This window comes from Cibotium barometz, chromosome 2 (assembly GCF_041138505.1).
Source record: "Cibotium barometz isolate CiBa-2024 chromosome 2, ASM4113850v1, whole genome shotgun sequence".
NCBI lineage: Eukaryota > Viridiplantae > Streptophyta > Polypodiopsida > Cyatheales > Cibotiaceae > Cibotium > Cibotium barometz.
This window is the reverse complement of record NC_141047.1, coordinates 68,156,064-68,178,040: the sequence shown is the minus strand read 5'-3', so window position 1 is coordinate 68,178,040 and position 21,977 is coordinate 68,156,064. Positions and strand designations below refer to the sequence as shown.

Here is a 21,977-nt window from a genome sequence, read left to right as displayed (position 1 = left end):
ATAAATAAATCTATTGGAAAGTTACCTGACTCATCGGGTCCACCCATCTATAGGATGGCACCGTCAAGGCATCCATTCACCCACTTTTCTACCCACTCACCCAATTCATTTTCATCATCTAATTAGGACCTACCACATTGTGAAACACATAAAAGCAGGTTCTTTAATTAAAGAAGTTTCACAATGTTCCTTAAAGAAGCCTTTAGTGGACAAAACTGAAAGCAACAATATTTACATTAAAATAGTACTTACATCGAAATATTTACAAAAGAAATCCTAAAATCGGGTTAGCAGCTATATCCAGGCTTCCATATCAAAGTTCATTAACATATCCAAACCAAAACCAAACCACCGATGATCTAGAATTCGGTCTTTCAGCCGCAACCACCCGGGCATAATGGACCATACTCCTTCGTCTCATTGGTGGGGCCACCCACCAAGGGCCAAGCTAGCCTATCGCCCCTTCAGGCGCGTTGCAACTTGTACCAAAACCTCCTGCTCCTCAGAGGGGATGTCTACCCGTGACGTGGGCTAATTCACTGCACTAGCCTGTGCCGATAAAACTAGGCAGCATCCATAATCGCATGTCTATCCTCGTTGGGTGGTATCTAATTCCTAGCGGCATAGGGGGGATTACCCTGGGCCGACTCTTGGCCTTACTACTGCCTATGCCCAGCTACACAGGTAAGAGCGAAGTCAGCTAAGGGAGGGAGAGGATGTACCTGCGGATTAGCAATGAAACCATCAAAACATATCCATTGAAACTAGGAAAACCTTCTCTTCTAAGCATTCCTTTTCTAACAATTCACTAAGTGATAATATAGAAAACAACATCCGATAATAATGATCTTCTCAGCTAATAGTCCTTGTCAATATGAAAAGAGAAACCATAAAGAATTATGGGAGAAAGATTACTCGCTCGTAGTTTCGCTTGCTTCAGGACACTTAAGGACATTTACGAGGAGAAAAGTAGCAATTCCCATATTGGAGCTCTAAAGGGGAGAGGAGGGGAGCGAGGCTTGGGTATAGGTAAGCTTTGGGAGAGGCTAAGAGGGTGGCTTTAAGTCTATTCACACACGAGGGGGAGTTATAGGACATGTCCTAGAGCTAGAGCTTAGGTGGATCTCTACATGAGGGGTACTTGTAGGAGGGAGGGGAGGGGGGGTTATATAGGTGCAAGGAGGGGGTGCTTGTGCATGGAGAGAGTGCCAGCATGGGGGGTAAGTGTGTCCAGGTGGGGATGCCATTTGGACAAGGTGCATGGACACTAGGTGCGCCAAGGAGGGAGCACCACCTGTCTAGGAGGGGTCTTGAAGGGGTGTACGTGGGGGGGGGGTACGTGCACTACCTATCTAGGAAGGGTCTAGAAGAGGGGGGGGGGTTACATGTAGGCGCTCGTGAATCTGGGGTGTTGGTGGGCGGTACACTTGTGTGCGTGCATAATTTGGTGAGAAATAAGCTCTTGGGTGTTTGGGGGAGGCATTTATAGGCGTCGTATGTCACTTGGGCGGAGGTCGTGGTGGTGGGGCCCACTGTGCGCCCCCCGAAAGTGTCTATTTGGTCGTCATGATTTTTTTTAGTGAAATTATTTGGGGCTGCCTCACGATCCCGTGGGCCCTTCCGCCCATTATTTGTTCCGTCTGAAGCCGCCATATTTTAAAACTTCGCGAGTCGATTTAGGCCACTTCTGTTACTTGTTTCAATCTTGGAAAAATCCCTATCGAGGGTAATGTTGTGCTTAAGATTTCAATTTGGAATTCGCTTTTCTCATTTCCTAAGTAGAAAGTTCTTAAAATAGCAGCTTCCTAGGGATTAAAAAAAATAGCTAAATGCAACCATAATGAACTGCCTGAACTATACTTGCAATGGATATGCCATATTGTGCTTAATGTGCTATATTTACAATACAGCTTCTCATCAGGTGCATTCTGCTAACACTTAGGCTCTAACCTTAATAGTGCTATATTTACAATACTTGCAATGGATATGCCATATTGTGCTTAATGTGCTATATTTACAATACAGCTTCTCATCAGGTGCATTCTCCTAACACTTAGGCACTAACCTTAATAGTCGATTAAAGCTTGTACCTCCTATTCAACCCAAGACCAAATAGGGATATAACATTACTACCCCCTTCTATACTTTATGTCCTGATAAATTGTTTTAACACACCCCAAGTAAATCAAGAGAACCATACATTTGGAACAATTGAGTGGATAAATAGCAATTGCGTAAGCCTCTATAGTCAAGAAGAAGTTTAAACTACAAACCATGCCTCTACATAAAGGGGCGTAGGGAGGGGAGACCACATAATCTTTAAGAGGTTTTTCTTTTGAGGGATTCATCTCTCTCTCTCTCTCTCTCTCTCTTCCCCCTTCAAATACTTGTAGTTTCTTATTTTTACTTTTTATTCATTATTTTCAACATTTAGGATTTCTGATTTCATTATTTGTGAACCAAGGCGACCTATTTTGCTACATTTTCCCCTACATGATGGCATGCTATAGTCACTTGTTTTTTACTTGTTTTAAAAAGCAATCAAGGTTTAAGATGTGGCAAGGCGAGAGGGCCTACTTGTTATAGCTCATTGATTATCATACAAGGCATTGCTTTTCTTCTATCTAAAAGACAAAAAATAAAGTTTCTATGCTAGGTAGAGACTTGAGAGCCAACTTCCAAGAGTCCTCTTGACGACACATGTGCACAAGGCTAGTGTCAACTTCAGAACAAAAGAGGGCAATGTGCACAAGCATCTAGTGTCAACTTTAGAACAAAAGAGGGCAATGTGCACAAGCATCTAGTGTCAACTTTCAGAACTAAAGAGAGCAATGTGCGTTATGCACAAGCCTTTAGTGTCAACTTCAAAACAAAAAAGATCTCGAATAGTTCGTAGAACTTTGTTAATAAATACTAGTACTCAACCCGCTTGTTGGTGTAGTATGTAAAAGACATTAAGAAGCGAAACCCAAGAATGGAAGTCGGAATACAAAGAATCAATCAATATGATTTTTTCCTCTTATTTTTAAAAAATAGAAGATTTCTTTTTTCTCTCCTCTCTTTGTGCCTTGCTTGTCCATGGTTAATATGTAATAGATAGATATATGGATGAGAAGGGTTGTTGTACTAGGTAAGTGTAGGTACGCGGCGTATATAAAGAGAAAGAGACGATACGAAGAGTTATAGGTTGTAACTTGTTAGAGAGAGACTGGTTAGAACTGGAGAGCGAGAGGACAGTGGACTTTACCTATGGTCAATGGTGGTGGTGGAATCTGGAATGGGCTCTGTCGCCGTCTGTGGGCGCATGTGCGCGGCTGGTAGTGGAGTGCGTGCAGAGAGAGATGATGGCAATTGGCTGCTCTCTCTCCCTCTTTCTTTTTGTGGGCACTTTTCCACAAATCTATCGCGCACGTCCGAGGATCCTCGACTCCTCACTCTCCTGCTTGTTTACCGATCTTCTAGCCTACTTCTCTGCAGGTGCATTCTTCCTCACTGGTGCATTGTCTTTCTTCTTTGGCACCTCTCACACGAACATATCTCTGCGGGCGCTCCTCTCTCACACAGATTCTCTCTCTTCCTGAGTGATCGCTCCCTCTCTATCTCTAAATTGGGCTGTTTCTGCGTTCTCTTCTTTCCGCTGTGCTTTCATTAAGTGGGCGCCCCTTCCCCCCTTCTCTCTCTCTCTGTCTCTGTCGGTCTCTCTCTCTCTCTTATATGCCCTCGTGTTGCATTCTACCGACGTTAATACCCCCCCTCTCTCTCTCTTCGTGCCCATTTGAGTGTTTCCTCCCTTCCTTAGCACACGTCTCTCTGTCTCTCTCTTCCCACACGACCGATTTCTGGTCCTATTGTCCGAATATGTAACTTGCTACCTACCCACTCGGTTTCCCCCCAAAACACGCCTTTCTCCCTCGCGAGAGCGCCTTATTGAGGGAAGGCTTCCATGTGTCGGGCTAAATTGCGTTGAAGCAGGTTGGTTCACCATTGTGCAGAAAGTGGGAGCTTCTATGGAGCTGGACATCAGGGCAGTTCAGGATATGTCGGTGGCAGCCGCCCAAATGAAGGTGCCACCTGTGGATGCCAATGTATGCATGGCTCCCTTTTCCATAATGCCTCATGTGGTCCAATCAGATGCAGGCATTCAGGCATGTATGAATCGGCAGCAGCTAGTCTACCCCATGACCCCCCATGGCCAAGTGGTGATGACTGATGAGCAGCTGGAGACTCTCAGGAGGCAGATCTCTGTCTATGCAACCATTTGCCAACAGCTAGTGGAGATGCACAAGGCGATCATGGCACAGCAGAGCTCGGCATCAGGTATGATCTCACTTGTGCTAGTGCTCGATCTTTTGCAGCACTATGGCTGTGTGTGATGTCCCTTTGATGTGTTTTCCAATCACAGGTTTATGGTTGGGCCAATCAATCCCCTATGACTCTTCTCTCCATTCTATGGGACACAAGCTGACATCCAGGCAGAGATGGACACCGAGTCAAACCCAGCTTCAAATTCTGGAGAGGCTCTTCGAGCAGGAGAGTGGCACGCCAAACAAGCAGAGGATAAAGGAGATCACCATAGACCTGAGCCAGCACGGTCAGATTTCGGAGACCAATGTCTACAATTGGTTCCAGAACCGAAGAGCCCGGACTAAAAGGAAACAGCAGCTGGGTGGGTCTAACAATGGGGAATCTGAGCTTGACACAGATGTTGATTGGCCAGAAGAGAAGAAGGGTAAGACTGAAAGGGATTTTTCAAATGACAGTTTTGATGCTGCCCACATAGCTTGCCGCAGGGTGTTTCAAAGTGTTGATAGTGCTGAGCGTCACTATGGGCTGCCGGAATCATCTCAAATGCATGTACAAGTGGATGACACTGCCGCTTCTTACAGTCGAGCTGTTATTGACGGCCATGGTGGGTACAATCACCACATTTCTGTGAACCCTTGTCCTGTTCTATCCATTTGCTATTCACTTTCATCTAACTCTATAGCCGCACATATATATAATTAATAATTAAGGTGGAGAAGTGTGATCATAAATTCAATCCACACTGTAGGTCTAATTTACCAAAGTGAATGGTGAGGATTGTATCAATCCTCACAAAATATTATAAATAGAATATTCTGAAAACCCTATTTAGGTATTTGCTCTTTCCAAGATTTTACTCTTGGCCTTGGGCTCCCCCATTAGTTTTAAAGAAATATTACAATGTTGATCACAAACTTTTCACTGAAGCTATTCAAATGAGTGCATATTGTGGTCAACTTTCTCAAGGTCCATAACAGCTTTTCTCATGGAGAGGGGGAATTGCTGAATCCTTTTTGCTTCCTGACAGGTGTGTCTGAAGCTGGCGATTTAATTGACCATACACAATGGGACATCCCTTTGTCTGTGCCTGAAAGCAAGGCAGAGTTTACTGGACCTTCAGTATCACAGGAATTCGAAGGAAAGCCGATGATGATTAACTGTGCTGAGATTCGCCATTGAAACTTTTGAGATCGACAATCTTACACAATATGGTAAATGATTCAGTCTATTTAGATACTGACATTGGGCAATCGGGATCATAGAGGATTTTCTTGCTTTGTTCACAGCCATGTTCTTAAAAGAATTAAGCTTTTTTTTGTCTCTCTCTCTCTCTCTCTCATTTTTGTTTTCTCATTTTTGTGCTTCAAGATAGTTCAAAGGACATCTCTTCTGCATAGTGCACCCAGTATTATTGCTGCTAGTTTTCTTAGTTTCAGCTTGGATTGGACAACGATATTTGTGACAGGCTCGACAATCCTTCTTTTCATTTTTGACTCTGTAATGGTGGGGAGGTTGCCTACCTCCATCTTTGAGAGCCTGCTAGGTGTTAAAAGGTATATATTGGAAAGGATAATATGCACTTATGTGCAATGACAGGCACAATGAGCACAAACTGCCACTCAGTCACCTGTACTTGTCTTGCGCAAACCTGTTGCAAGAAACTGAAGGAAAGAGTGGGAAAAAGCCTTGATTTTGCACTTATAGATGCGATTTGTTGACACCAGAATAATGCTGTGGGCAGATAGCCAATGCCGAGAAGTTCAGGGACCTTAAAATCAGAGAAGCCCCAAATTTTGGTAACTTTTGTAGCTTCGATTTTGTGTGTGCAGGTACAAACTGCCACGTCAGCACTGTAAGACCACCTCTAAACAGGTTCAAATTTTGCAGAGATGATGTACAGAGTAGAGCGAACACATGTGTGTAGATGAAACTCAATTAGGATTTGGTCGGTGTACAGTTCTTAAATTCGGGGTTGCTGATTTTAACTACACAAGTAGATTCAGGGAGTGTTGTTATGTACCCTGCAGGATCCCTAAAATGAGCAGAAATCTTAAAACAATAGAAACCCTAAGACAACAGAAACCCTCTGCTTTGATACCGAATGTTGGCTCATAGGAACCTAGTGTTAGGGTTTGTGGGGCAATGGAAGCTCTCTCACACACACACGGAGGAAGCAAATTGATTGAGAGAGAGAGAGGGAGAAGTTCACACAATAATATGATAAGTGACAAGTACAAGTGATAATAATAAACCTAGTCTAAGTGTCCTTTCATACAAAATGTCCAAGGGAAAACACGGAGGACAAAGGTGCCCCTGGAGTTAGTGCCTGTTCACATGCTACACTACGTATAAGCATATGTCGCAATACAACTCCCCAAGGTAGGTGCACTAACTCGTCCATCGCGTCCTCACTCTGTTGTTAGACTGGAATGCTCCATGGCTATGGGGGTCATGATATCAAAGGGTTTCGAGAATCTGGTATCTGGCATGTCTTAGAAGGTGGACCACCCTGTGGCGGTGGAACTATTTGACCATGCCATGGAGATCTATTTGATGGCGGAAGTTGGGGCCTTCATTGAGGTCGAAGACTAGGTGCTCTTTGCTTGTCCATGGGTTCTTGGAAACCTCCTCAAGGATGGGGATGATGAGCTGGAGGTATCGGCATGTGGCCACTATAGTTGGATTGGGGACCTTGGTGAAGTAGACTGTAGAGATCATTAAAATTCTTCATTTGGAGCCGCATCTCCATTTTGGTGAGTGGTATGGGCCCGTCAATGTATGGAAGGTTGTAGACGGTCCCTTTTTCTTCCATGCGCAAAAGCTTGTGCTAGGACCACCTTCTTTTGATTGGCATGAACCTGGGTTCGATGCGGACTTGTCTTGGTGCAGCTCTATACTCTTGCCAACATTTGGTGGTCATTGAGGAGATAGGATGTTACATGCATTGAGGTTGATCGTGGTAATGCACAATAGGGCCTTCTTTATACCTTTATGTGGTGAGATCTTTAGCATCCAATTCATAGAGTAGAGAGAGAGAAGGGAATAAAAGTGAAGTAAACGACACCGTATATGGTCCCAAATACCTACTGAAGGCGGCCCCCCCGCCTTGTAGGCAGGAGTATTTGCTTATATTGTTTCTTTGGAGAATGCTGGACAATGCTTGAGAACAAGCGATATGACTGCCGAACACAAGGACGAGGAAGACCGTACGTCAACTGAGTATCCACCAATCTGAGGCATTGCAGAAGACTCTTCGGGCCACGTATGCAAGTCCAGATAGCTGTAGGACTGCACATGCTGGCTGAATGCTAAAGAGGATCTTCAATGATTGCCCGGAGATGATACTAGATAGGATGAATATCTTCTACTTGAATTGCTAATGAACTTGCTTTTATAGTCCTGGGAGGAGTTGGTTGGCCAGCAGATGCTGTCGGCCAGTTCCAGAGATGTCTATCAGATGGCCCATACTGCTGTCCAGGGCTGTGAACAGCCCTTGGACAGGCTGATGAAGCCAAGGGCCGGCCCTTTAGCTGGCCCATAGGCATGCAACGCTTATGCTTATGAACCTAATGCATACCTACTGCTAAGGCTAGACTTCTACATGCTTTATCTGATAAATTCTCGGAGTGGGTTAAGAGGACTGACTCTCGATTGACCTCTATGGCTCGGAGATTGACCTATGTAGCTCATGCCTGATTGTCCCTAGACTCAGGGCTCACAATGTGGTCACAGCGTACGACAAATATTCCTATAAAAAGATACTATTTGTGTATAAATGTTTGCGCTGATGTTGTGATGGTCCAGTCATCTGGCTGACAACAGCATACTAGCCTGACCAGCATCATTATAGCATATAAAAGGCAGGGCATCATTTAGTTCATATCATCTCCATCATCTCTTCATCGTTTTAGTAGAGTTCAGCATCCAGCACTCAACATTCAGCATATAGTCAGCATTCAAGTCATCTTCTACATCCTACATAGAGGAAAGCCAGCATTCCAAGGGTGGACCTGAAAGAATGGGTACTATGCTATGATACCCACAAAGAAATGCTGTAAGAACTGTACAACATTGTTTATGGACAGCAAGCATAAAGGAGAAAAGACGATCATTGCTGAATATCACCAAAAAAGGTAGTACATCACGTGGAGCAGCATGAGGGAGGTCCCGTAGATGCTGCCTATCACTGCAGAAGCTTAAAAGAGAGATAATATGAGGGAAAAGGGAGCCAACCCTTTTATACTACCTCAGTATGCTGGTCGGTCAGCTGTAGCAGGCCGACAGCATGGCTGTAGCAAAAAAATGCTATAAAATGCCTAAAAAATACCAAAAAATGGTAGAAAAAATGCGGAATAATCTCTGCTAAGATATGCCAATGCAGGGCTTCATATGGAGTCAGATACAAGCATGAATATGCATGGGAAAGTCCATCTGGGGATGAAAGTCCATCTTGATGCTGTAAGTTTCATGGAGTCACTGACTTGGGGAGGATTGTAGGATGGTATGTGGGTAGGGGTGGGAGCAAGACATGGATGAGAGAAACTCAGAGAGGAAAGATTGGGAATAGGAACCACTTGTGGAGCGGCGGGAGTAGCTGTGATGGAGCGGGAGAAGAGATAGGAGAAGGAATGGCTGTAGAGAAGTGGTCTCCTGAAGCCATGTCTACCAACAAATAATCCTCCTCTGTCTCAGGTGGTCTGTTGACAACTTGCTAAGCACCACTGCTGCAGTGCACAAGAGTATGGAGAAGTAACGGGAGCAGAGAATACTCTAGTAGCCCTGTCTTCTGACAAAGAATCCTTCTCTTACTGAAGTGGGCTGTAAAAAAAACAGCAAAGTACCTCCTCTCAAGCTGTGCACAGCAAGAGAAAGAAGAAAGAAAGGGAAGGGAGGGTGGGAATCTGAAAATAGAAGAAGCATACTATCTCAGGAAGAAAGTGTCAACTCTAGAAGCCATCACCTCCAAGAGCCCAAGCCTCCTTTAGAAAGACTAGAAGAGAGGGTGGGTGGGAGTGTCACACAAAAAATGGGACGTGAATTTAGGATCTCTATCTGATGTGATTGTCCGGTGGCAAACCACCAATGGGGTACCAAAACCGAATGAACAAGCGAGCTATGTCCTTAGCTGTGGCTTTCTGCATGGAATAAGCATGCAAAACTCATTGAATTTGTCCACAATTGTCATACACTGTGTGTTTCTAGATCCAGCTGAGGCGGGAAGAGGGCCTACGAAGTCCATACTGATGTCGTGAAAAGGTTCCTTTGGAATAGGCAAAGGCTGAAGTAACCTTGCTTGTTTCGTATGAGGAACTTTCACCTTTTGACATATCTGACATGATTGGACGTGTTGGTAGACATCCCATCGCATTTTAGGCCAATAGAATGACCTCTTTAACTTCTCCAAAGTATTGTTGATACTCCTATGACCTCCGACAAGAGAATCATGGGCATCGTGGAGAAGAACTTGGCGCTTTTCTTTTAGTACACAAAGACGGTTCTTGAAAAATAACCAACTATCTTGTATATTGTAGTGGTCTGGTTCTGAATTGAGCGCCAACTGATATTGAGTCCCGAACTCTTCTGAATCCGGATATTGTGGCTTCATGTTGTTCAAGTCTTTGCCTTGAATTTCCAGCACAAGCACAGTGGACTCCCGCAATGTTTTGGATTGTGCCTTTTCAACTAAGAGCATCGGCAACGGGGTTGTTCTTACCATGGACATATTCATCTAGGTATATAATTCAGCTGTATTAGCGGACATGCAGATTTCACATTGTGAAGTTTTCGTCCGAGTTGCGGCAGTTGATATTGTGCTTATTCTTTCTATCTTTAGCAATGCATTTGTCCTATCAACTACATATTTGCTGTACTAATTCTTTCTATTTGCTACTTCCCTTAGTGCTAGGCTTGGTGGGGATGTCGTAGTATCTGGTCCATACTATGCATAATAGAGTTGATAGTTATATAGTCTTGTGGGTTGACTACCATGAGTATATAACATGCATGTTCCTAAAAGGTGAATTTGGGCTTCTTCTTGGATTCATCTAGGTATATAATTCAGCCGTATTAGCGGACATGCAAATTTGACATTGTGAAGTTTTCGTCTGAGTTGCGGAAGTTGATATTATGCTTATTCTTTCTATCTTTAGCGGTGCATTTTCCCTATCAACTACTTATTTGCTGTACTAATTCTTTCTATTTGCTACTTCCCTTACTGCTAGGCTTCATGATGGTTGAGTCTGCCCTGCATCTCCGGAGGTTTGACAGAAACTCAGTACGAAGGGCTTTGTGTGAATATATGCTCTTATGTGTGTGTATGTGTGTGTGTGTGAGAACATATCTTGATACAGAGTTCTACACCCACTATTGGGCACTGATGATGTTAGTGGGGATGTCGTAGTATCTAGTCCATACTATGCATAATGGAGTTGATAGTTACATAGTCTTGTGGGTTGACTACCATGAGTATATAACATGCACGTTTCTAAAAGGTGAATTTGGGCTTGTTTCTGGATTCATCTAGGTATATAATAAGTCACCGGTCTACCATCTTACTGTTAAACAGCTCCAATGGCTAGGCTACTGGTATCGGTAATCACCTCGAAAGGATCATCCCATGATGTCAACTTCAAAACTGGTGACTCAAAGGCAACTTTCTTCATTGCCTGAAATGCCTCTGAAGCCTTGTACGTGACGGACACTTTCTGACGACCAGTCTTCACGCCCTTGAGCAAGTTGGTGATGAGAAAGAATCATTGGCATAGGTTTGAGCCACAAACTTGTTTCCATCTCCCATGGAAATTCCATGTAGCAGGCCATCTTGTGACAGCTTATCCATGTACATGAGCATCGGGTGGATAGCAATGGCATATAGCAAGGCACTGGGAGGATAGCCCTGTCTGACAGATTTGCCTAACTTCCAGGGAGCTGAAAGTTCTCTCAAAATGCATTTCGTTGTACCTTCTTGATATAGCCAGAAAACAACATTTTTCATTTTTCACCCAAATCCCATTCTATCCATTACTTGTGCTATTAAATCCCACTGGACAATATCAAAGGCTTTAGTTACGTCCACCTGCATAATGAGGACATCCTGGTGCATTTATTTGGCATATTCAATGCCTATATAAGCATTGGCTATAATTTGCCTTTTTTTGGATAAAGCCATACTAATTGTCCAATAGACTAGCAATAATTGACCATTAAGAGGATGGGCTGTTTTAGAACATCCCAAAATGCATGAAAGAACTCCATCGTAGGCCCATCCCATCTTGGGGACTTCCATTTACCGAGAATTTTTGAGAACATCATCCAAGTCTTCCTTAGTAAAAGATGCATCCATATTAGCTACCTCATGTGGTGTGACTATAGGTTGAACATACTGCAGGGGTTCATGACGTGCATGGAATACTTCTTGAGAAGGGCTAAGGGGCAGCAAACATGTTTGCGAATTAGTGATGACAAACATTAGCAAGTTGTGCTTTGTTAAATGTCCAAGTTCCATTAGATAGTTTCACTCTTGCAATAGAGTGCTTTTGTCTGGATGTGCAAATTTTTAAAAAAGGATTTGGAAGAACAGCCTTTGTCAAAGGGCGGCTTTTGTCGAGCTCGAGTTTGCCACTTGTTACTTGCAAGCATCATTTTGGTCAAGACAACGGTTGGCCTATGCCATATTTTGGTGCTCATCAACTGTCAAAGGTCGCAATCGGCTAATTTCAGTGTATTCTTGCAGGGCTGATTTTGCATGAGCCATCGGCATCCTAGTTTCCTCCATATACCATCTACCATAATCGTGAATGACGGCCTACATGTGCATCACAAAACCACATCAAGCAACATCCAAATCCTCTCTCATGTGAAGCATAAGAGGATGGACAACGACATGTACCATCTGTATAAAGCGCATGCAATAGATAAGTGTTATTTACCATCAGTAACCTTTTGTCATACAAAGTACAGTCATGGATCGACATACCAAAATATAACCCAAGCCATACTGGCGCATGATCCGAAAGCCTCAATCTATGATCAATCCACATTTTGCAGGTATATGTGTCATATTGGGCAGCATGCAGAAGATACCATCTGTCCAAACATGCCTAGTAGTCTGTGTGTGTAAGTGCATTATGATGGAAAGTAAAGTCCGGCTCATGAGGCATGAGATGTGTCCACCAATCGCATGCATGCAAAAGAGTCAAGGTTTGATCCCACACTTGTTTCTCAATGCACATCGTATGAGAATGATGAGACGAATTGTCAGCATAAGCAGGTGAATTGTTAAAATCCCCTGTAAATGCATTTGACTGCCACATTGCACCCGTGCTCATTGAAGTTTGCGAGGCATAGACACTCCCAAATTCATGCAGCTCACTAGCAATCATATATTGCACAGCAATCCATTTGCCATTGGGATCATTGTATGCCAATTGACGTTGAAGTTCATGTCTAACCATGATCAGAGTACCAGAAAAAGCTTGCTTTCCCGCATAGAAGATGTGATAACCAAATAAAACCCCATGTCTACCAACAAAAGCATGCTTTGTCAGGCTCTTGCAAACAAACTATACGTAGATGCATAGTATTTACATAAGACCAAAGGACCCTCCATTTATTTGCATCACAGCCTTGCACATTATATGTAAAGCATTTGATTGGTATAAACATATTTACAAAATGCCACTGTGAATATCAAAGAAATTTGCTTGGCTCTGAAGTCCCACACCAATGTGGAGTGACCTCCAAGTATATAGAATGATGAGCTGTCGGACAAACCACACCCATAATCCCCCAACATTGGATTGTGAACACATCATGTCCAAGGGGAAACTATCTGTATAACTAGAGAAGAACACCACCCAGGCCGGAATTGCCTTGGGAGCTAGAAGCATCTAAATCACTGTCCAGTGTCTTGTCTTTGACCTCGTCCTTCTTCTTGGACAAGCAGTCCTTAGACAAATGTCCTTTCTTCCCACAAGAGTAGCAGTGGCTCCGACCTTTCTTCTGTACTAAGGCAAGGCTTGATCGTGACCATTAAGAGACACCTTGACCTTACCTTGCGAAACGAGGACGGACTCTTCTTCCAAGAGAAGGGAGCTGAGGTCATCAAAATCCATGACCTGGTACCGCAAAGCCCGAGAAACCACATCGTACTGTGGAGGAAGCTTTGTGAGGATAAGTGCAGCCAACTAAGCAGAGGACAAGGCATCACCCATTGCCAATAACTGGTCATGGATAACCTTGGCCTTCACTAAAAACAACTGCATCGAACTACCAGTAGAAAATTCGAAAGTGTAGAGTTGCCCTTGCAGAGTAACTGCCCTCATCGAGGAATCTCGAGCATAGAGATCCTGCAACATGTACCAAAGTTGATGTGCATTGGCAAGAGTTTGCATGGCTAGTGAGACCTCCTTCGTAATGGTCCGCACAAGCATTGAGTGCACCTTTGAATCATGACCCTCCCAGTCTTGTAATTCCACAAGGAATTCATCCTCTTGAACTTGGGTCCAACGCCTCGAGTTTTGAGGACGCTTGGGCTTCTTCTCATTGCCCTGAACAATCTCCCACAAGCCCTTATGAATAAACCAGACCCGTAGATTCGGCTTCCAATTAGCATAGTTGGTTCCATCCAGCTTGTCCTCCTTTTTCATATGGGGGGGGGAGGGGGGGGGGGGGGGAGCCATATCCACAGCAACAGAGTACGCTGCAAAAAAAAACAAATCTTAGCACTCCAAGACTTCTCTCGAGCACTTTCCAATGGAGCAAGGCATGAGGACCAATCACTCCCCTCTCAAATCTGAGAGAGAAAGGGGCTGGACAGCAGCAAAACAGCACCGGAAAGACCCAACCGAAGGGAGGGGAAGCCGCGGAAGAAGCAAGGTTGTCGAGGCCGCTTGTCGGGCTGCACCACGCACAAATAGACCACCTCTAGATGCTGTCCTGACTGTAAAAACAGCCACTACACCACCAGTCACTACAGAAAATGTGTCACGTGCATCCCGCACTTGGATGCCACTTAGACGTATCTGTACAGAAGGTGCAGGACCTGGGGTGGAAAACTAGTCCCATGTGAGCCTAGTCCGGGACGAGTCAGCTAGGGTTCCATTCCAGTCGTCCGAGGTCAGGTGTGCATTGTCCTGCACATGTGCCAAGGTCAGGTGTGCATTGTCCTACACATGAAACAGTGCCAATCCGCGCTGTGAGTCTCTCTCGGGAATGATGTCAGTTGTTTTGTATGTTTGGTCTGCGACCAGATGATAGACGGTTGTGTAGATGTAGGTAGGCATCAGGCCTGGGCACGGGGAAGGCTATGGGCCACCCCAAGGGGGCCAGGCAAGCCCTAGGACTTGCCCACCAGCCCAAGGAGGGGATGGGCAGGCTATCGGCCAGCCCAAGAGGGCTTGGCCAGCCGCCAGGCAGCCGACATGCATTTGGGTGAGCCTAGCCAGTCAGCTAGCCCATAGGGCAGCCAGGACTGTAGGCGGCCAGAGCATAGGGCTGCGCAATCAGCTTGGACAGAAGCGATGGGAAAGCTAGCGGCCGGGTTGGTGTGAACAGGTGGCATTATTCAGCATTAAATGCTATTTTGCAAGTTGTGGAGAGAAAAGCAACCAGCAGACCAGCATCTTGAAGGGGTATAAATACTTAAGGTATATTTCAGTTCATTTCATCTCATAATTCACCAAGTGCTGGAGCTAACTCAAGGGCCAGGACAGCCAAAGAGAAGCTAACGCAAAGGGTGAAGACTTGAAGGTCAAGGGCAGAGGATCCTCCTCAGCCAAGAAGGTTCAGGTTTAGTCTTTTATTTTCAGATTTGCATCATTCTAATAAAAGCAAATACACCATTCGTGGTGGGGGCTCTACAGAGGGTATTCGGGACCCAATACTGTGTCCTCTCTCTCTCTCTCTCTCTCTCTCTCTCTCTCTCTTTTCTGCACATCCATATTCAGTTTTGTGCGATATTTTCGTCGCGAAAAGTGTGCTGATTTCTGAGCATTGAAGTTACCGATCTCCCCTGAAGCTTCCGCATGTTACAAAATGCTTAGAAAAGCAAAACGCAGCCACCTTCCACTTGCAACTTGTCGCCTTGCAGGGGTTGCACGAGGCAAGAGCTCCACAGGAGAAAAACGCTGATGCGAAGAGGCAATCGGGGAAGAAAACACAGATTCAGCAGAAAACGCAGCCACCTACAGCTTCCGGAAATACAAGAGAGAGGAGGGGATCAAAACGCAGATCATAGTTGCAATGAAATGCGTTTCATTCAGTTTGAATGAAACGAAACATTTCATATGAATGAAACACGTTTCATTCGTGTCCACCTGGGAACTGTACGATTTAAGCGTTTTTTACCCAGATTCTTTTTAAAAAACTTGTAAACATGTTTTAATGTGCAAATGATGCATGTTTAATATTGTTTGCAGGGAAGGCAACATATTTTTTACTAGTATAAACTTATATATAAATTTTGGGGCCTATATCCCCCCTTTTTGTATGGAACGTTTTTGAAATGTCTGGGATTTGAAAGAAACGCTTATGAAACGCGTTTCATGAAACACCTGGCAACTATGATGCAGATGATGGAAGTTGGGACCTAGACGTCTGATACCATGTTGGAGTATGCATAGGCGGAAGCATAGACAAAAGAAAAGAGAGAGAGAGAGAGAGGTTGTTGACAAGATCACTTTAGTGATTAGCAAGAGGCTTACAATGTGTGCTTGGGATTGGATACAAGAGTGATGAGAGGAGAAGGCCTTTATAAAGGAGGCCATGAGTGACTAGCATAAATCATAGAAAAATACATATGCGCCAATAAAAAAAGGGCCGGTTCCCTCATACTAAGATGGACAAATCCTAACACACTTTGCATGGTTGCTTGGCTCCCTGTATCACTATGCAATGTATAATCTGGAATATCATCACGAATATTACTTGCATGTAAAACAGTGTCAGTGCCAGCAGATACATCAAGATTAGTCACAGTGTGGGCAAACAAGGGGTCACCCCTCACAACTACAGCCCACATTCTGCCCACACTCGTAACATTACCCCAGATTTCATGCACTCAGAAGTTTGCCCTGCTATAGAGGTTCCTTCTATCCAATTACAAGGCACAATAGGGCTTTGTTTAAGAGGGACAGTTTTCTTAGGTGTTTGCCATGCATTTGGCTCTAGTTTTTCCTTTTCTTTCCCTTTCTCTCACACTTTTTTTTTTTGGGTAATACGTTACATTACTAGTGGGAAATCTACAAATGGAGGAGAAAACCCGCAATCTAAATATAGAAAACATGAGGTAAGTTACAAGCCCAGCTATGGCAATCAAAGAACACTTATAGCTGATGCAAGGGAAGATCTCCAAGATCAAAAGAATCCCGAAGAGATAAAAGAAGGGATCTCTTGAAGAAATCCCAGCTATCCAACTATGAGACAGCTAAAATTCAAAAGGAATCAAAGAACACTTGTAGTTGATGCAAGGGAAGATCTCCAAGGTCAAAAGAATCCTGAAGAGATAAAAGAAGGAATCTCCTGAAGAAAGCAAAACAGAGAATATCTTGTGTGGCAAAGAGTAGCTGATTTCTTATATGATAAATGGACCAAAGGGCCCAAAATCTAGTCCAGTTTTTCACACACACACACACACACACACACACACACACACACACACATCTGGACACACAACATGGGTTCACACTTGAGGGGACACACACATGAGACTCCGGATCCCAACAGTCCATGCAAGAAAACAATGTAAAATAATGTTCAAACATGCATCACATATGCATATGCACATGTAGACTTTGAAAATTACCCATCAGTTCTATTCATTCCAAAAATATTGCCTGCCATCTAGTACACCCTATGTAGATGGTCGGATTCCATACAAGTACCATTGATATTGCTTAGTCTTTATAGTATTTCCACCCATACAAGACCCAAAAATCCACGTTGGCACCATCCAAAAATCTCGATGGGCCTTGCCCAGGATCCAAAACATCCTGTCATGCCCTTGGACTCCATATGGGCCCTGCCCACATGATCCATAATACATATGCGTGCCCAGGGTTAACATGCTTTGCATGTTATGAGAAATTAGGGATTTTGTGACATTCCCTCCGGCTTGTAATGTAGCATGTAGGTGGAAGCTTCAATTCTTGTCATCTTGCTTTTACATGGCTGCTGATCTACCTAGCCAAATAAGCACTGTGTTGACCTAGTGAGTTCAAGCTAGATGTTCCTTTGCTGAGGCTGCAAGCTTAATCTCTATACAAGCAATGGGTTTACAAGGGTGGCCATTTTCTAATCTTTGGAAGACAACTTCGATGTGTACGTAAAACAGATCCATGATCCCTGTCTATCCTAGTTACTTTTTTGTTGGTGCCTCATTTGGGGTCACAGTGATGTTCCAAGGTAGTGGATGTAGGGTGAGGTGCTATGAGCTTTTCCCTCTAATTGAGCATCTATTCGATATCTAGCTTGGTAGTCTTCTGGGCTTGTAAGTATGTCTTTTGGTGAGAATTTTTCTCCATATTAACAAATCAGAGAGCAGCTTATGTTGAATTCCCATGGTCAATGACTGTGTGGATGATCAAACCCTTCCCTGGACATACGACAATCCTCATACTCGATTACTGTGGATGACCAAACCCCTCTTTGGACATTCAACGGCTGCATCCTTGAATCTTGTAGTATGCTGGATAATGGAGTATGGTATAGTATGTTCCTATGTCTCCAGCTCTCAGGTGTAATAAAATATTTGTACCAAGCTCCCTCCGCTCCCTTGTCGGATCAACCTGTTGACTTGCGACCCATAGAGCTGCCCCATAAATGTCTTTGATGCATGTTGTGAATAAAAACCCTGAGTATCACATCTTGGCAAAGCGTATTGGCCGATGTTGCTGTCACGTGCATCACCCATGTGACTGCCATGGGGACATGCTTCCTACTTGCAGGTGCCTTCTAGGAAAAGTACCGGGCAGAGTATGGCTCGAGTTGGGCAGTTTTGGACATGGCACACCCATCAGGTGTACAAGTGGCATGGCATCATCAAGCATTAATCAGGACATCTAAGTATTATTCAGGTAGATATCAGCGTAAGCATGTATATGGGGGTGTTTCAGCACCAACATTAGTACCTTAGCCTTCATGAGCATGTAAGGCATTCATTTGGATCAGGTCGGGGTTGTTAGCACCAGCCGACAGCACATGATGGCCAGCCGACAGCACTTTATGACTAGCCGACAGCATGTTATGACCAGCGGACAGCAGCAAGGCTGGCCGACCAGCATTATTCACGCATATATATAAGAAGCGCATCCATTCAGTCCATCTCAGATCAGCAACGCATTGATCATCCTCTCCTCAGCGTTTCCTTCTTAGGCAACAGGGAGAGCATCTGTTCGTCATCTGTTCATCAGTTCAGCATCAGTACATCAGCGTTTCAGCATACAGACAGCATCACATCAGTTTCATGGATTCCCTTCAGCGTTTCCTTCCCAGGAGACAAGGGAAAGTCAGTGGGACAGTAGTTCATCCAGCATATAGTCATCAAATCAGCATATTCAGCACCATAGGCAGCATATTCAGCATATAGTTCATCATTCCTACCTCCTACATAGAGGGAAGCCGGCATCGAAGGGTGGACCTCAGCATTGGAGCAAGGAACAGTCCTCATCTTCAGCATTCAGCCCATCCATCTCATCCCGAGAAGGATATTCATCTAGGACAGCATCATAGATCTATTTAGATCTCATTGTAAACCCATTCATCTAATTGCATTGCATGACACTATTTGTCTATCTCTTAAACATCATTAAGTGAAGTTTAGTTAGCCTAAGGTTGTGATTACTACGATCAATCTCTCACATGTCACATTGGTACGAAAGGTTGCTAGGTATACCACCTAGCAACAGTTTAGCAGAGGGGAATGTCACGTGCACACCCATCAGGTACAAGTGGCATGGCATCATCAAGCATTAATCAAGACATCTAAGTATTATTGAGGCAGATATCAGCATAAGCATGTATATGGGGGTGTTTCAGCACCAACATTAGTACCTTAGCCTTCATGAGCATGTAAGGCATTCATTTGCATCAGGTCGGGGTTGTTAGCACCAACCGACAGCACATGATGGCCAGCTGACAGCACTTTATGACTAGCTGACAGCATGTTATGACCAGCGGACAGCAGCAAGGCTGGCCGACCAGCATTATTCACGCATATATATAAGAAGCGCATCCATTCAGTCCTTAATCTCAGATCAGCAACGCATTGATCATCCTCTCCTCAGCATTTCCTTCTTAGGCAACAAGGAGAGCATCAGTTCATCATCTGTTCATCAGTTCAGCATCAGTACATCAGCGTTTCAGCATACAGACAGCATCGCATCAGTTCCAAGCATTCCCTTCAGCGTTTCCTTCCCAGGAGACAAGGGAAAGTCAGTGGGACAGCAGTTCATCCAGCATATAGTCATCAAATCAGCATATTCAGCACCATAGGCAGCATATTCAGCATATAGTTCATCATTCCTACCTCCTACATAGAGGGAAGCCGGCATCGAAGGGTGGACCTCAGCATTGGAGTAAGGAACAGTCCTCATCTTCAGCATTCAGCCCATCCATCTCATCCCGAGAAGGATATTCATCTAGGACAGCATCATAGATCTATTTAGATCTCATTGTAAACCCATTCATCTAATATAGCTGTATTGCATTGCATTGACACTATTTGTCTAATTAAGGACGTTTAGTTAGCCTAAGGTCGTGATTACTACGATCAACCCGACTTGCTATCACTTCCCTATATAAAAAGAAGGGGCATCTTGGGCATCCAGATACAGAGGTTCCCAAGCCGATACCAAGGGCTAGAGAACCAAGACCAAGGGCAGGCAACCAAGGCATCTGGAGCTCACCAGAGAACTTGTGAAGTAGCAAGACAGAGCAGCTCTCATGTGTATTAGAACTTAGAGCATGCACAAGTGGAGACAACCAGTAACCTTTTGTATGCATTACTAGTAGATAGGTATGCATAAGTAGGATCTAAGATCCAAGGTCATCATTGTAATATACAATAATTAGGGCTACATCTGTAGTAGATAGATATGCATAAGCAAGATCTAAGATCCATGGTCATCATTGTAAATATAGCATGTGTCCTGTAAACTCGTAAGGAGAAAAAAAGCTACATTCTAGTGGGTGAAGGGTAGAAGGCTGTGTGAATATTTCGTTTAAAAGCCAATTTCACTACTTTATGAGGGACTTTACTTGATTTTGGATACTATACTAGAAGTCTATAAATTCTTTTTTCGATGCAATGGAATCAAAAACCTTTTTTTTTTTTTTTTGGAGGGGGGGGGGGGGGTGGGGGGTTGTGATGGGCAACATCACATCAACCACCGGCAGCAGCCACCCTGGTTTGAAATCAGGCGCACCTGCCTAGAGGTTCAAACCCGGGGACAATTGAATCAAGCTTTCTATTGTGGATTTGCAGGTTTTTTCATGTTTTGTGAGAGATTGCTACCTCTAATGTGGGTTCAGCAATTGAAAGCGTTGAAGCAAGGAGATTCGTAAGATCTGAATCTATGGGTTTGATGGTACTTCAAAGCTATGAGCTAAACTTAGAAGGCTTGAGATAGGTGAATGAGCAAGCTCTACTAGGCTCCATTCTTGCTTGAAACTAGCATTGCGAAGATGATTTTCTAAGCTGTGGATTAAGGGGGTGTTTGTCAGAATGTAGCAATCAGCTCTAGGGATTAGCATAGGAAGTGGAAGCGATGTCCAGTTGTGAGGAGAAGACGAGAAGCTTCAGGCTTAGTAGTTTTGGAGAAGGATTCTTCTCCCCGTGGAACAACACCCTCTGTTTAAAGGCTCTATGTTGGGTGTTTTAAGTGTTTTGCCACAGATTAATATTTCAAGGGGAGTCAGTAATTAATGCAAATGAGTGTTTTCTCACATATTAATGTTTTGCTATTAATCATGATTTTGCGTCAACAAGTAGTGCTGTGGCGTAGTTCTTTGCCATGAGATAGCATCACATTTTACATCACCATTCATCCCATGTCAACATGACGTCATTGCCTATACTACTGTGAATGGGTCCTTGAATTACGCCTTGAACATGCATTGTTTGTATCCTTATCCTCATGTTAACATAGCTTTGTCAACATGAGTTGGGCATGTGTGCACGTTCTGTGGGTGTAGTGCTTGGCCTTTGCAACTGCCATGATGACACGAGTGGCAGTGCATAGCATCTAAAAGGCTTATCCATACAAATATTGCATTGCCCCATCAATGGTCCATAATGGCCACATGAATATTCTGCATGTATATGATGTCAAAGTAGATATCCACATCATGCTTATCCACATTGGTCGTCCACCTGTGTCATCCACCATAGTCCTCCCCACATTTTTCCTTAACCCACCTCCCTCCATAAAAAAGATCCCATTACTGCTCCTTTATCCCCTTCAAAACATAGCCACCATCAACATTGCTCCTTTATGCCTATGTCACTAAAACTATCAGAAACAACATTGTCCAAACAACGCCAATACATTCTTGTCAAAATGGGCTTTGGTGACTTGTGTAGTAACACATTGTGCACAATCTTCACAGGACAAGTCTGGACACAACTTAGAAATGAAAAAGATGGAGGACAATATTCACCTGGATATTCCTCAATA

At 44.0% G+C, this 21,977-nt stretch overlaps 1 protein-coding gene across 3 annotated transcripts; it reads left to right on the top strand.

The window, feature by feature from the left end:
- The first annotated feature begins 3,236 nt into the window (after positions 1 to 3,236).
- LOC147641391 (WUSCHEL-related homeobox 8-like) lies at positions 3,237 to 21,245 on the top strand. Of its 3 annotated transcripts, none has more exons than XM_086820970.1 (4): positions 3,237 to 4,317; positions 4,403 to 4,909; positions 5,333 to 5,516; positions 20,130 to 20,501. In XM_086820970.1, exons 1-3 carry the CDS (start codon positions 4,008 to 4,010, stop codon positions 5,482 to 5,484), a joined length of 969 nt encoding a protein of 322 aa, XP_086677096.1. In that variant the 5' UTR covers positions 3,237 to 4,007; the 3' UTR covers positions 5,485 to 5,516; positions 20,130 to 20,501. The 3 variants fall into 3 exon arrangements, with proteins under 3 accessions (XP_086677096.1, XP_086677089.1, XP_086677095.1); XM_086820963.1 differs by lacking the exon at positions 20,130 to 20,501 and adding an exon at positions 20,786 to 21,245 and having other exon boundaries at positions 3,238 to 4,317; XM_086820969.1 differs by lacking the exon at positions 20,130 to 20,501 and adding an exon at positions 12,038 to 12,599 and having other exon boundaries at positions 3,238 to 4,317.
- The last annotated feature ends 732 nt before the right edge of the window (positions 21,246 to 21,977 follow it).

What these genes read in the sequence shown, in the direction of transcription:
- LOC147641391 (XM_086820963.1), top strand. Translation starts at nt 4,008, where the DNA reads ATGGAGCTGGACATCAGGGCAGTTCAGGATATGTCGGTGGCAGCCGCC. An exon ending in ACAGCAGAGCTCGGCATCAG is followed by an intron (nt 4,318 to 4,402) that starts GTATGATCTCAC and finishes TTCCAATCACAG; the next exon opens with GTTTATGGTTGGGCCAATCA. An exon ending in AGCTGTTATTGACGGCCATG is followed by an intron (nt 4,910 to 5,332) that starts GTGGGTACAATC and finishes GCTTCCTGACAG; the next exon opens with GTGTGTCTGAAGCTGGCGAT.